At 52.7% G+C, this 15,959-nt stretch overlaps 1 protein-coding gene across 1 annotated transcript; it reads left to right on the forward strand.

Annotated features, from left to right (window-relative positions):
• Positions 1-327: 327 nt before the first annotated feature.
• Positions 328-15,906, forward strand: ADORA2B (adenosine A2b receptor). Its single transcript, XM_051809706.1, has 2 exons — positions 328-955; positions 11,837-15,906. The coding sequence occupies exons 1-2, from the start codon at positions 627-629 to the stop codon at positions 12,528-12,530; spliced, it is 1,023 nt and encodes a 340-aa protein (XP_051665666.1). The 5' UTR covers positions 328-626; the 3' UTR covers positions 12,531-15,906.
• Positions 15,907-15,959: the final 53 nt, after the last annotated feature.

Below are 15,959 nucleotides of genomic sequence, written 5' to 3' on the forward strand. Positions count from 1 at the left end.
CCGCCCACGCACGGCCCCGGGACGGCACCGCCGGATGGGGTGCGGGGCCGGGGGGTGCGGGAACCGGGGCCGGGGGGTGCGGAGGAGCCGTCCCGGGGCCGGGCGATGCGGGGGCGCCGTCCCGGTCCCGCGGGTTCCCGGCCAATGGCTCCGCTCCGCGCACTCCCCGCCCCGCTCGCCCCATGTGCAGAAATAGCCCCGCCGCCGCCGGCAGCGGCTTTTCCGCGGGGAGCGGCGGCAGCGGCGGAGCATCCCCGGCCGGAGCATCCCCGGGAGGACCCTCCCCGGCCGGAGCATCCCCGGGAGGACCCTCCCCGGCCGGAGCATCCCCGGGAGGACCATCCCCGGGAGCGGCGTCCCCGGGCCCGTCCCGTCCCGGATGGCCCCGCGGCGGGTCCCGGCGGGCGGGCGCTGAGCGGAGCCCCGCGGGCGGATGCCGGGCGGGGGCCGGGCGGTGCGGGCAGCGGGGGGCCGCGACCCGGGGCTCGCCGCGCCCCTCCGGCCCCCCACGGCCCCGGAGATGGGCGTTTGGCTGCCCCGTGGCTTGTTGGTACCTGCGGGAGGGCGCCCGGTGGAAAGTCCCTTCCCTTCATGAGCAGCTCCTGCTCCTCGCCCCGGCTCTCGCCATGGACACTATGCAAACCACCTACATCGTGCTGGAGCTCATCATCGCCGTGCTGTCCATCGCTGGCAACGTCCTGGTCTGCTGGGCTGTGGCCATCAACAGCACCTTGAAGAACGCCACCAACTATTTCCTGGTGTCCCTGGCGGTGGCTGATATCGCCGTGGGGTTGTTGGCCATCCCTTTTGCCATCACTATCAGCATTGGGTTCCAGGTGGATTTTCACAGCTGCCTCTTCTTCGCCTGCTTCGTGCTGGTGCTGACACAGAGCTCCATTTTCAGCTTGCTGGCTGTGGCCATCGACAGGTACCTGGCTATTAAGATCCCACTGAGGTAAGAGACTAGAGTGGATGCAGCAGCCCCACTCCCTGACAGCTCAGGGTCTGATCTTCCTTGTTTTAGTGTTCAAGAACTTCTAGTCTCAAGAATTTTGCTGCTCACAGGTGATGATGAAAATAACAGAGGTTTTGCACTCAGCTGCCTCAGGACTGGGATCAGTATCCCACCTCTTACCTCAAAATACACCTGGAAGCTCAGTTTCTTGAGGGTGTTTTTCTTGGGAGGGTCAGTGGTTTCTTGGGGGAGCTGTGGAGTGTTTTAATGATGCATTTGGGAGAGTTGTAGCTCATCTATGTAGGTATTCATACAACCCCCTTTATTGTGGTGTGCAGGCATCTCCCAGGTAATTAAATACAAGAGCAGCCACTCTTTCTCCTACTTCCCACTGTGAAAGGGAAAGAGAAAGGATTCACATGTCAGATCTCAGAATTTTACAGTTCAGACTCCCATCCAAGTGCAGCATCAAAGACATTAATTGGTTTCCTTCTAATTCGTGGGAAATTGAATTATAATGGGGAAAACTGTATGGAATATAACTTACAGGCACCCCACCAGTGAGCTGGTGCAGCAGCTGCCTTAAGCTTAAGTGCATCAAAACCCCGGCTTTGCATTACAAGTGACCCGAGTTGGTTCATCTCAGTCTCCTTGGTGCCTCATCTGTCCCTCCCTGAGAATAAGACATTGATGGACTCCCTGGCGAGTCCAGAATGGCTCCAGGGACTGGTCAGGAGCAGAGGCTGTGGGGGAGCAGGGCAGATGTGGTGTGGGGACCTCAGCTGAACTCTGTTAGCTGCAGCTTTCCCGAATTCCGCTCGTCTCTGGCACCTCCCTTGCACAAGCGATGGGTTCACCTTAAAATGACTTTAAAAAAAACCCCTTCACCTGTTCTGGCACTTTGCATCTGAGACCTCCCATACACTGAGCAAATATGAATTAGTCACCAGGCAGATGATCAGAGCTGGTAGTGGAAGTGTGTGGCTGGGTGTGTCACCAGAGCACGGCGTGTGGAAATTCCGGGGCACGTAGAGTAAGTCGGGGCAGATCTGCAGCCCAGCACGGAGCAGGGCAGGTTGTTTCCAGCACCCCCAACCCTGGCTCTGACCTTCCCAGCCACCTGACTGGGCTTCCAGACCCACCTTGGCTCTGGATAATGCTTTGGTGCCTCTTCCTTTAGTTAGTTTGGGGCTTTCTCGGGATGAGGGGCAGCAGCACAGCAGCAGCTGTGGGAGCGGGTCAGGGTTTTCCAAGTTTGTTTAGTCATAGCCCTGGCCACAAGCTGTCAGGCTCGGCTGTAACTCTATTTTTGTACCACAAGCTGTCAGGCACGGCCGCAGCTCTGCCTCTGTACCACAAGCACTTTGTGCAGCTGAGGAAGCGGAATGTTGTGAGAGGGGTTCGTGCTCTGCTGGGATCTGAGGGGAAGCAGCAGATCAGGAACGCTCTGAGGGGATCGTTCATGGGTTTGCAGAAGGAAGGTGGTTTTACCAACTGACAAAATGGCAAGGATTTCCTCCACTCTCTTTTTTCTTTCCCCACTCCTGGTCTCGAGCAGGTTTGCTCGACTCTCTACGAGGGCAGTTCATCCCAGGGCAGTTCTGCCTTGCTTTGGGATCCTTTACCAGCATCACTTTCTCACCCCGTCTCACGCCAAATCTTTTATTCCATTTGCACAAACATCTTTATTCCTATGAGTGCTTTCTAGCGGGACACAAATGGAGACCAAGCAGTCCCATCCTAGGCTGTGTGAAGTGTGAAGTTTGGAGTAGACTTGGTCTTGGCACTGAGGCTCATTTCATTGCTCTCAGAGGGGACCAGCAAGCAAAAGTCCTTTCAAAGGAAGGGGGTTCTCCCTGTGAGGAACATGGGGCAGTGGACAGGCCACTGCTTTGGCAACAGGAGATTTAGGGACTGGTACTGAAAGGCTGGTTTTAGCTGTATAGCCAAGATCAAAAGAGGATAGAGGAGGTTATAAAACTACACAGGCAAAGCACTTCTCCACCAGGGTTTTCCAACCAAGGCTTGGTTAGAGCTGTCTCATCAGCACTGTTACTCCTGAGATGCTCCATGGTACTGCTGGCAGTGAGGGGGGAGGAACTTGTCCCACCACCTGCTCCAGGTAGATGCACGTGGCATTTCTGGAAGGAGGTTTGTGCTGTGGGAAGGGAAAGCTGATCATCAGTTTGTAAGAATGGAGACTTCAGGAAAAGTTTTTCTCATTCAAACACTCACTCTGGAGGCCAGTGCAGAGGCTGATACCAGTCCATGAAGCATTAAACATTTAAGAAAATGATTTGTGCCCAGCCCTATCCAGCAATTACAATAAATAACGTGGTTGTTGCAGAGCAGATAAGTGTCCCTGTCACATCCAGAGCATCACCAGCTCCCCATGGAAACCTCGGCAGGGACATTAAGAATTGTCTGTGCCATATTATTTAATGCTCTTTCAGAGCTGTTTGAGGCTGCTGAGAGGCTGGGCAGGGGTGAGCAGCAGAACTTGCATTACAGCCAGGCTAATAATGGATTTTTCAGTTCTGTGGCTGAACCAAAAAATCCCACGGGGAAGAGGAAAATTGTTTCAGTCAAACTGGAACAACAATGTTTGGAGGTTTCAGTGAAACAAAGTGATCCTGACCAACCTGGCAGATTTTGGGTTGAGTTGTTTAACCCTTCTGATGTGGCTGTGCTGCTCTTTGAGATGGGGACGCCCTCGCTGGGGAAGGAACTCATCTGGAGAATTGCAGAACAAAAATCTTATTTAAAAATGGTGGTTTAGAACCCTCCCTCTTCTGGCTAAAAATATTTGCTGAATTTGACCTGAAGCCACGAATTCCTTCTGTCCCTTGAAACTTGTATTTTGTTTGTTTGTTTTCGACGAATTTACTGTTTGTGGAGGAGCCCCCGCCCTTGCTGCCCACTCTGTGCAGCTGCAGCTCCGAGCCCTTCCCTGGGTCCCTTCTTCCTGGCCATCACACCAGGATGCAGCTCCTTGTCCTCAAACATGCTCTGACCCTGCCTTGCTTCCTGCACCCTCCTGGACTCCGGCGCTTCCAACCTGGCGGTGCTGGCGCCTGTGTGTGCCCGTCCCTGTGCTGCCCAGGTACACAGCACCATCCCTGCTCTCCCCTGCCAGCCCGACCCCAACAAAAGCTCACTCCCCCACAGCACTTCCTCCAAGCAGAATATCCAAGCCAGGGGATGGAGCATCTCTCAGCAGCAGCAAATCCATCCTGCAGAGCGCTTGGCACTGGAGCAACGTGAGGCTTTTGCTCTCTGGCTTCCTCTGGGGCTGGATTTTGCCCCACAGTCCCATAGCTCCGAGCCAAAGAAGATTTGTAGGTGGAATAAAACAGTTTCCTTCTATTTGCATTAACCAAAATCCCTTGGCATGGCTAATAACTGTAGGTATGGGTGGATGCCTGGAACAAATGTGTCAGGAATTAGGGAGGGAGAAGAGTATTTGTATATTTAGAGAGCAAAAGGAGAGTGAAATGCTGAACAACCTCACGCTGTGTTCGCCCTTGTCTGCTGGTAACTCTTGCAGGACAGTGAGTGTGGTGCTGCTGTTGCTGCCTCTCTGGCAAACATCCCAGCTCAGACCTGTGGAGGGAAAATTATCCCCAGTTCCCTGTGATTTGAGCTGATCTCGTGCTTGTCCTTCCTCCCTGGATTTAGTTCTCTCCCATCTTCAACTTTATCCCTAGCAGGAGTGAAGGACTGATGTTCCAGGGAAGCTTTGCCATGAACTGGAACAGGGTATCCATGGCCATGTCCTCTCCCTTTCTGCACCTTGCTGCCCCCGTGAAGCCAGAGCATCCATGTGTGGATTCACAATCTGTTAATGGGATCAGGATCTGTTAATGGTGCTGCCCTGGTCTGTCTCTGCTCCTGCCAGTCTCCCATAGGAGCTGCTGCCCCTCTTATACTTGACGTGGTGAAGGCAACAATCCAGCTCCTTCCTGCTGTCCTCATGGGGACAAATTATATTTGGATTGTTGCTGCTCTTTTCTCATCCTTTCCAGAGGTGGGTTGGCTGATGCTGGAGGTCTGCCTGCCCTCACTGTGCCCTGCTGCTGCAGAGGAGGGGTTCCCTCTGTGTTCCCCAGCAAAGAATTCCCAGATCCCTTTCCATTCCCAGCTTTTTCCTCAGCAAAGCAAACCGGTGGGTTTTTACGGCAGGTGGGAGGACTGGAGTCACTGGGGAGGAGAGAAAATCCCCTTGGTCTTCACCTGCCACTCTCTGTGCCATCAGAACACGGAGAACTGCAGCTGCTCTCCCTTCTTCTGCCCTCGCCTCATTTCCTTCAATCCTCGCACTGCCCTTTATCTGAACTGCCGGGCGTGTCCCGCCCTCCGTGTGTGGCTCGCACAGCCCCGATCCCGGGCAGCGCGGGGGGATCCGCCCTGATTCCTGATTCCTGAATCCTGAATCCAGAGCAGGGGATGCTCTGCCTCCCCATCCATCAGAACGCTCTGCCTGGCCAAGGTTATCAGTGATTTATGAACTTAAGGTGCCACAAACTCAGCGAGGGCAGGAGGGCTGGTGTGTTCACTCGAGCAGCGGAGCTGTCACAGCTTTAGGGAAGTTTGTGTCACCCGGAACGTGGGGGGCTGTGCTCAGCCAGGGGCTGCCACGGCCTTTGGATGCAGCCAGAGCACAATAACAACATCGGGAATAATCACATGTGCCCTCATGGCCACGGAGTGGAGAGGGGAAATCACGGCTATTTTTAGTTGTGAGCAGCCTCGTTTCCTTAAAAATGCATGTCCCAGATCTTTATATTTTTCCCCGCACCTCAGAGGTCACTTCCCTCCCAAAAAGACAAAAATCCTGACAGGAAAAGGAGTTGTCCTTGAGACCTCTGCCCTGATGCAGCTCCTGCAGAAGCTGGGGGGCAGCAGGAATGCCAGGAGCTGCAGGGGTGCTGGGGAGCAGCAGCCAAAAGCCTCAGTTCTGGGCTGTTGGCCGAGGGCACCCGTCTCCAGGCTGAGCCAGAACCCAGAGCTTTAAGTTTAGGAGCTTGTTTCCATTTTGGCCAACTCAATCTATAAAAACACAAGTTAATTTTTAGACAAAAAAAAAAAAAAAAAAAAAAGGCAGCTTTTGCAACCTGGCAGACTTTTTATCCAGAAGATCTTCTGACCTCTCCATAAAAGAAAGTATGAAACCAAAACGTTTAGACAGAAACTTTTATTTTGCAGTTACGAGTTTTTGCTTTGTTAATTATGGAGCTGCTGCTCGGGATTTTTACAAACTTGCTGTTTGTCAGAGCAAGGAGCACAGAGCACCAAACTGAGTGTTTTAGGAGTGTTCTGCCCTGGCCCTCGGGTGGTGACTCTGTGGGGGGTTTGGGGACTCCTGTTACTGTATTTGACCCACAAGATGCCAGGAATCAGTGACGCCAGCTGTGCCTACAGATGTGTCAGTCCCCCCCCCCGAAGTCCAAGATGACAAACTCAGGGAATTTGTACACGCCAAAGAGTGGATTATCTCCTAATCCAATGATGATGGATCTGGATGACATCCAATGATCATCCTGATCCAGATGACATCAGGCCTGGGCAGGAGCCACAAATAACCTGGAGTACATCAGTGGGAATGTGGGCTGGATGCTCTGTCAAACCTGGTGGTGCAGGGACAGGGAGGAAAGGATGGGATGGGCTCCTGGAGCTGGGATAAGGCACTGGTAGGTGGGTGGGTGGTGCTGAGCTCAGTGCTGGCCATGCCATGTTCACCAGCCCCTGGGAAGGCTGGTCAGGACTCTGCAGCAATGGCAGATGAGGAGCAGCTTGCTGGGGCTGGCGGATGGAAAGGCAGCAGTTTGGAGCCTTTGGGAAGGGCTTGTCACCTGTTTCACTGCAGAAAGGGTGATCCAGCAGAAATCTGCCACCTCCCCACCCTTACCTGTTGCCTGAGTGAGCAGGGCACTGGGTGCCTGGGAGGGGCAGTGGTCACCACTGCTCTGTGCAGGGGATCACACCCAAACACCTGGCCCTGAATCCTAGTCCCCATCTCACCCCTACAGCTGCCTTTAACTCAGCTGCCTGGTGCTGCACAGCTGAGGTCTGACTGCCTGGGAGGTTTTGGAGTGACAAAAATTCTCAGCCCCAGGCCCCACCAGGCAGATAACATCGGGCTGCTGAGCCCTGGAGGAGGGTGATGCTGAGGAAGAGCTCAGCTCTCAAACAGAGAAAACTGGGGGTTCGTGTTCTAGGACTCAGAAACACCCTATTGGAGCACGAAGGTGTCACACTGACTTCAGACCAGTGTCCCACTGGTGTCACACCGGTATCACACACTGGTCCCTGCACACGTGCAGGCAGCAAAGCTCGTTCCTTCCTGTGCTCCGGGGCTCCGTGTGCCTCTGGCAGCCCCCCAGCACCAGCCCACAGCCCGCCCTGCTCACCCCCCCGGTGTCTGAGCTCAGTTTTCAGTCACCTTTTCTCACCCTGCCGGGGCCAGAACTGCCCGGGGGTGGCTTCTACAGACAGTAACTGAGGTGGCGAATGCAAATCCCTGGGGCTGGGCTGATGTGAGGGTGAGAACGACACTCACATCCCCACCTCGCGGGTGCTGTCAAGCGTTCAGCAAGTGCAGGGCTGCGAGTCCCCTCCTGCCGCTCCTCACCTCGCAGCAGCCTGAGCTGCATTTTCCCTAATTAATCCTCCGCATTACCCAGCCAGGTGCCGTTTGCAGCGTGCTTTGGCTCTCCCGTGTCCCTCCTGCCCGCATTCCTGGTGCTGCAGGCTGAGCGTGAAGCACAGCCGGGTTCTGGCTGTTCTGCCCCTGCACAGACCCCTGTGTGCTCACCTGGGCGCCGGCGGGGTGGTGACAGTGACCGAGTGCTGCTGCTGTCCCTGTGACAATAGGGACAGATGCGGGAGGAAGTGATTTGTCTGCGCCGGGACAGACACAGATGTCCTGCTTCCTGGGCTGATACCGTGACCGCTAATCACATCTCTCCCTGCCAACTCCTTCCACAGTTCTTGCTTTTTCTTTCCTTTCCCCCCCCCCCCCCTCCTCTCCAAGGTGCAATTCACGATTCATTTGAAACGTCCTGCCAGCAGATTTCAGCTGGTGTGTGATCTCCATTCCGTGGAGCAGAGCACAGCTTATTTTGTGCTGTTATGGGTCAAAAAAAAAAAAAAAAAAAAGAAAGAGCAAGATGCAAAGTACAGCTGCGAGGAGGTGACAAGGACACAATGCTTGGCAGCCGAGCTGCTCTCACCCCGTTTGAATGGAGGTGTCTGTGTATTTCCCTTCACACTTAAAATAGAAGTGTGTGAATTGTCACTGATCGTATCAGAGCACCTGCGTGGTCTGAGTTCTGCCAACTCCATCTGCTCAGCTCCCTGTGTCCAGAGGCCTGGGCAGAGCGGGGAGGGAGGCAGGGAGAGCAGTGGGGAGCACCAGTCCCAGGGCTCCCTCCACAGCTCTGGGCAGTGGGAGTGCAGGGAGGACCTGCACCCACTGCAGCATCCCTGGCACAGCCCTCACACCTGTGTCTCCCCACCCATCCCATGGAATGTGGCCCCAGCACAAGCCATGTGTGAGTTGGGAGTTAAAGCTCCGAAATTTCCCACTGGAGGCTGATCCTGCTCTGGGGTTTGGCAGCAGGAGAACCAGCCCCAAGCCCTTGAGCAGCACAGCAACTCCTGCTCTGGCTGGGGCACAGGGACAAGGATGGGCAGGAGAGTGGCTGTGTTGGCACCACAGTGTTTTGATCTGTTCACCCTTCTATGGACAGGCAGGACAGCCCCCAATTCCTGCTCTCTGAGATAAATAATGTGGGAATAACAGTCCCATTCCAGGCTGTTGCTGTTTTCTGCCCCAAGTCCATCACCCCAAATGCCAAATTCCTCCTTGGCTGGTGCTTTCACTCCTCGCTTGATGGAGCCCAGGGGCAGCAGGGCCTCTGCTTGGGTGACCTCCCCATGGTGACTGCAGGGGGGCTTCTGTGCCTGTGACACTGGTGGCCAAGGTACAGCTCTTCCTGTCACAAGGACATAATTAGCACCTTCATGGTGATTGAGTAAAGAGGCTTTGCCTGGCGGTGTAAAAGGAACTAATGCATTGCCAAGTTATTTAATCTCAATAAATCATTTTAAAATATTCAGCTGTTATTTACATTAAAACAGCATTTGATGCCTCTAGGCAGAAACACAGAGGTGATTCAATATTTGTTATACATTAGTTGAGCAGACTTAGGTGAGCAAATTTACTTTAGTAGTATTTTACATAATAATATTAAGCCTGAAAGAGAATGAAGGAGAGGTTTGCTGGAGCATTCAGAGGTGTGAAAATCTGTTGGTTCCTCACTGTCTGACCATGCTTATAGTGCTTAGGGAGGAGCTGAGTCCCAGCTCAGCTGTCTCACAGCTCCTGCCCACTGCTGATGAAGGTTTATGAGGGGGTTGCTCTGTTGTGTGGCTTATGAGACTCTTCATACCTGGATCTGGTGGCAGTCATGCACTTTATTTTAAGCACATGCTTAACTTCTGTTCACTTAAGGCAATACAGGCAGTGTCCCACCAAATAAGTGTATAAGGTAATAACAAGGTGACCAGTGAGCAATTCCAGGCTATTCCCACCTTGGCCTTTTCTGGCTGGCAGCTCAGCCACCAGGGGTTTGCACAGACCCTTCTGGGAGGCCACAACAGTGACCACCCTCAGTCCCTGCCATCAGCTGAATGGAGAGGTGCTGGGAGGAATTTGCAATGCAAATTCCATGAAAATAAGGAGCTAATCTGAGGAGTGCAGTTGTTCACTGTGAATATCTCCACTGAGGTGAACACCATCTCTGCCCTGTGCTGAGAGGCCTCCAGCCCTCCCCACTGCTCAGCTCTGGCTGCTGCAGACTGGGAGCCCAGAATATTTTTACATCCTGTCACAGAGGGCCCCCTGCTTGAATGTGCCCCTGGCTCTGCTGTGTGTGCCAGGAACGGTGAGCGGCACTAAAATAAACAGGCCACTGTCACAGCCACTGGAAAATTAAGTGCCTACTTAACGGGTTTTGTAAACCTTCAAGTCAACTCATCCTTGCAGAAGAGTTCAGGAGAAGAGCAGATGGAAGAAGCCTTATTTGGGGTCATGTGTTGTCAGGAAGAGGCAGCACCGAAGGTCACCAGCCTGGAGTGACACGGTGGACACCGACCTCAGCATGGCACACTGAGGCTTCCCTTCTGTTCCTGAGAACACAAAACCCTGGACTCAGTTTCTGTTTCTGACAATGGTCCCTTCACATTTTCCAGTCTCACTACAATAGTTTTTGGGATGGAGCAGAGGAACAACTGAAGAGATCAACTGAGCATGGCTTAGACAAGCCAAGGAGCTGCCGTTTTCCCTTTCCACGTGCAGAGCTGCAGGACAGCAGCAGCTCCTGGTGCCTTTACAGCACTTATTGAGCCTGGCCAATATTGTAGCTCCAGATTCAGACTTTGCCAAGAGATTGGATTTCTGGGAAGTTGCTCTGAATCAATTCTTAATGTTTTCAGGCCCCGCAACTCTGAACCGGCTCCAGTTTCTGAAAACTTAACACAGAGTTTCAAAAGCAACAGGCTTGGCCTCACTGATGCCCTATCTGATACCTTCTCATCTTCTGAAGTAGTGAAACTTAGTAATAATGAGAGAAAAGTGCAGGAGAAGCCCCTCGGTGGCTGGACCTGCCCTTTAGACATCCACCCACAGTGTGTGGTCACAATTCAGCAACGCCTAAACGTGGCTGCTGCTCCTGCATCCTCCCAGCCAGCCCTGGCTGTGCCTGAAGAAGGAGTCAAGGGCTTCCCCAGCCCCTCTCTGCCCCCTGGTATGTCCTGGCAGACCCCTCCCTTTAGCCTCCTGTCTCTGTATCTGCAGGAGGAGCGGGAGCTTGGCTCACAGGAGCCGACTGCAGTTGTGATTCACAGGCACAGCTGTGGTTCTGTGGGAATAAAACCCTCCCCTGCCTCACGGGCCGGAAGAAAATCAGAACAAACGTTCTTAGCAAAGGAGGAGCAGGGTAGCCAAGCCAGAGTAAACAAGCACTGAGAGAAGGGTGTGGGAAGGAGGGGACGTGTGTGAGCCAGCAGACACTGACTGGCTGTGCAGGGGACAGGAATGGGTTTCTCATGTTGTCTTTCTGGCAGCCACTGCTCCTTCCCCTCTCCAAAGAGTGATCCAACTGATGCTTTGATGTTGGCATCTGCTCTGGTTGCACCCAAACCAGCTTGATTTTGCTGCTTTAGGTTCCACCTCTGTGTCTCTGAGCATCTTGGGGGCTGGAGGGGCCATGAGGACACCCAGTCTGTGGGGTTAGGGAAGGTGTGGGGCAGTGTGTGACTGCACCCCTCAGCTCTGCATCAACTTGTCCCTGGGGCCACAGCAGAGCTTCTCCACAACACATGTGGTACTGCAGTGCAGATCTGAGCACCAGCATTGCCTCAGCTGGACGAGGACAGCCCAGGTGTTGGTGTAGCCCAGCAGCGTGTCCTGGCGTGCGAGCAGTGGCAGCTTAGGGCAGGAGAGGACACCAGTTAGAGAGTGAGCCTTCCCCTGTTCGTGCCCTCCTGGCAATTGGTGGTTCAGGCTCATGCAATGATAAAGCCTTTTTTAAGACTCCAAGACCTTTCCCTCCTATTGAAGGCTGTTTGTGGGCTGGGGCAGAGCCTGGTGCCTCTCAGGAATAGTAAATGAGTCAACCCCCCAAATCACTTTGTGGAGGTGGAGAGCACAGGTGAGATTTTTTACCCCCTCCAGTGATCACTGAGGTGAGGCTCCTGTGCGGGTGTGGGTGTGGCTTTTGTCTCATTAGCCAAATTGCTGATGACTTTAACAGCAGGGAAGTCACCAGTGCTCATTTATTTAATGTCTCTATCCTGGTTTTGCTCTGGGTGCTGTAGGTATAACAGCCTGGTGACTGGCAAGAGGGCGAGAGGACTCATCGCCGTGCTGTGGCTGCTGTCCTTTGGAATTGGACTGACTCCACTTATGGGCTGGAATAAAGCCATGAGTGGTTGTCCCAACGCCACCAACGAGACAGGGGCTGATGTGGGGACGGAGCACCATGGCTGCTTCATCTCCTGCCTCTTTGAGAACGTGGTCACGATGAGCTACATGGTGTACTTCAACTTCTTCGGCTGCGTGCTGCTGCCCCTTGTCATCATGCTGGGGATCTACATCAAGATATTCATGGTGGCCTGCAAACAGTTGCACCAGATCGAACTGATGGGCAACTCCAGGACCACGCTGCAGAAGGAGGTGCACGCGGCCAAGTCTCTGGCCATCATTGTAGGACTTTTTGCCTTCTGCTGGCTGCCCCTGCACATCTTGAACTGCATCACGCTCTTCCACGAGGATTTCTCCAAATCCAAGCCCGAGTGGGTGATGTATATGGCCATCATCCTCTCCCATGCCAACTCCGTCATCAATCCCATCATCTACGCCTACAGGATCAGGGACTTCCGCTACACCTTCCGCAAGATCATTTCCAAGATCCTCTGCAAGACAGACGACTTCCCCAAGGGCACCACTGACAACAACCAGCACTTGACTGTCACCAACATGAACTGCCCCATGGCCTCAGTGACCATATGACCCCGCAGGTCCTGCTCCTGGGGCTCCCAGCCCGTGCCCAGCGCTCCCCGTCCCCGTGCCTGTGGGAGCGGTCACGGCGGGCCCCGAGGGGGTGCTCAGAGATGACCACTATGCAGTTGTGCAGCTGTCTTTTTTATTTTATTTTTGTAATTAACACAGTGCCTCGTGGGGGAGTAACCTGACGGGGGACACTGAGTGCAGCTCACCCTCCACCATCACCCCAGGGTGGGAGTGCCGCTGACTGTCGTGTTTCCTTTCCAGGTTGGACATTGACTGGGGAAAGACTCACCTGCTGGGGGTGTTTCCCCTAATTGTGCTGCTCATGTCAAGTCATAGGATCTTTATTTTAATTATTATTATTATTGTTATTATTATTTTTTAATATTTTGATTCATTTAGGAGTAATAATTTTGTGTCTGTTTTTGAGTTGTTCTCTAAGTCCATACTTGACAGCTCTTTGGTTAATACCCTAATTATTCCATCAATTGTTTGATGCAGCTAGTATTCTCCGATGGGAAAAAGTCTTACTTAGCCCAGTTGCTGGTGTGAAATGGAATCTGTGTTCCAGGCTCTGAGGGGAGGGACTGTGTGGATGGGAAAACCAGATCAGAACTGGCCAGCTATTTCTGGCCCCAGCATGAAAACCCTACTTACTGAAAGAGCTGAGAAAAGACCAAGGTTTTAGAACAGTAGTCTCATGGCCTTTAAATCACTTTGGTCTACAGGATTGTGCAGCCCAAAGCTTCAGGTTTGCTTTCAGGTCTGTTTCCAGATGTCAAAATGCAGAAGGCAGAGGTGCCCCAGTGATCTTGACTGGTCTGATCCAGAGTCACTGAGGTCAGTGCCACTCTGACTTGGTGACATGACCTCTACAATCAGATTTTTGCTCCCAAGTCAAAACTTGCCATCCTTGCAGTGCTTCCAGAAGTGCAGGTTTTAGCTGTGAGAGCTGGATGTGCAGCTCACCTGGTCCCTAAAGCTTAATCTGGCTGGGTGTCCTCTGCAGCCCTGTAACCCCCAGAAGCTGTGAATACTTTTTTGTTTGTTTGTTTTAATAGTAATTTTTATATTTTTATTTTTTTCTAATGCTGACCTGCATCAGTAACAAAAAGAGACAGGAAGGGAGCTAAAGTGCTAATGTGTGTGAGAAGCTAGATTGCCATGGCTTGTGACCTGATTTTGGCAAAGCTCTCACAGGTTGTCTAGCCTGGCCTCTGTAGTTGGCCAGGTGTCCTGGCCCTCACTCTGAGTGAGTCCAAAGCCCACTCAGCAGCAGAGCAGTCTTAATTATCCTGCAGGTTAATAACTCTCTGCAACCACAGCTCAGTAATTACTGCACCAATTTAACGTGTAACTGTGATATCCAAAACTAGACAAAGGCAGAGAGAGCAGTGCAGTAATTTCTGAAGAACAAGCTGATCGTGGTGCAGAGATGCAGCTGCTCCTGACTAGCTCAGACCTGCCATCACGTCGTGGCCCTCTCACAAACGGGAGTCTTGCCTGAAGGTTCCATCTCCCTCCGAAGCACTCGGTGCCAGCAGCACCACCATGCGACTGGTGAGGAGCTGGAGTGCAAGGACTGGTATTAAATGTGGTTTTCAGCAGTAACTCATGCAGGGAGAGAGAGGGAGCAGGACTTCTGGAGCCAGGTTGCAGGGAAGGAAGTTTAAACACAGCCAGTTCCTGAAGAAGAGGTCCAGTGGACAGACTGTGATGCATGATGGGCAGTTTGTCCCTGAAAAATTGTACTTGAATCATATATTTTTTGTTATCTGTGTTGCACTAAAAGGGGGTTAATACAAGACCCCAAGAATTTAACTTCTCTGGCAAATATAATGACAAATACGGTGTAAAATCAGTTGAAAAGCTGATCTGATGAAATCTTGTTCCTGCAGCATCTGCTCTGCCAGCTGGCAAGACCTGCAGGCAGCAGCTGCAGGAATGACTTAGGGCCCACCATGCCCAGGGAATGGTTCCCTGGGAGTGATGGATTTCAATACCGTGTGTAGCAGCTCGGCCCTGAGAGCCAACCCCAAACCTGGGTGAATCACCAGTAAGCTCTGAATGGGTTTGTACATGTTCATGCAATGTCCAAATTTAGCTACAGCTCAGTATCTCAGATATATGCATTTCCAAGAAGAATCTGAACAGTTAAAGTTACTGTCCCAAGTGCTTTTCCTTTAACAGCTCCATTCAGCTTTGCTGCATCTGCCTTGGTCACAGTCCAGCTGACACATGTAGCCACCTCCTGCCATTTGGGCAGGGTCTGACTCTCTCCTCCGCTCATTCCTTCCCTTCTGTATTATCTTTGGCCGTGTTCCTTCTGTTAATCACGGCTGGGAACGAGCAGGGTTTCACCTGCAGGTCTGGCAGTGTTGCACAGTGGATGCAAGCCACATTTATTCTCACAACAAAGGACGTAATCTCTCCCTTCTGCTGGCTGAAAACGAACCAAACTCTGGACAGCACAAACGGACTGAAACTCCCAGTGCTGTAAAACCAAAAGAGGAGGCCCCAGGACACTTGTTGTATGTGACAGCTTGCACTGCAGCTCAGCATCCACGACTGCTACCTTCACCTGCCTCTTATGAGCCAGGATTCCTGCAGACGGGTGCGGTGTGTCCGACTGTGCCGTCGGGGTGCCAGGCATTAACTGTGGCCCAGGTCACCATGGTCATTAGGCACAGTGAGTGTCTTTGTGGATCTGAGCCAAAGACATTTCAAGGCAAAATACAAATAGGACACTTCCCTTGCCCCCCCCTCCCAAAATAAAAAAAGCTCTGAGGGTTTCTATAAAAATGTGAAGTAAAAATGGCCGAGGAACTTTCTGTAGCGAGTGCAGCTGAAGCCATTCAGCTGTCACTCCTCACTGCTCTGATGTACATAGATGGATGTGTTTTCCTCACGTTGCTCAGATTTTGTATTTGCAGTAACTGTTATTTACATACAGAATGCTTAATTTACCACCCACACAACCTGGCTCAGCCTGTGCCCCATTATTTCTCGTGGTGATGCATTCACATGGTGTCTCATATGAGGCCACACTGCTCAAGAGGAGGGCGTGGGCAGGGAGCCAGAGCTGGAAGGAGCTGGTTCCCAGCTCACTGGCTGGTGTGTGGATTGGGAAGCAGCAGTGTCCTTCCCCCCGTGCCTGACATGCCTTGCCTTGCCCACCAGCATGAGGTGGTCAACTTGTCTGGAAAGGATCAATTTAAAGCACAGCAACCAGGGTGATGCTTCCAAAGATGCTGTGTTACAGCAGAAGCACAGACCTGTCATCAGTCTTGAGGTGCTGGGGGCCCCCTGCCCTAGTACCTGGTACAGGTTTGACAGTGATGGATCAGAAATTGCTCTGAGCAGCCACCTGCAAAGAGCCACAGCAGCTCCTTAATTTGAGGATCACTAAGAGACCTGCTGGAGCGTTTGCAT

The sequence above is a fragment of the Manacus candei genome, unplaced genomic scaffold (assembly GCF_025592945.1).
Source record: "Manacus candei isolate 608988 ecotype Guabito, Panama unplaced genomic scaffold, ASM2559294v1 h1tg000076l, whole genome shotgun sequence".
Classification (NCBI taxonomy): Eukaryota; Metazoa; Chordata; class Aves; order Passeriformes; family Pipridae; genus Manacus; species Manacus candei.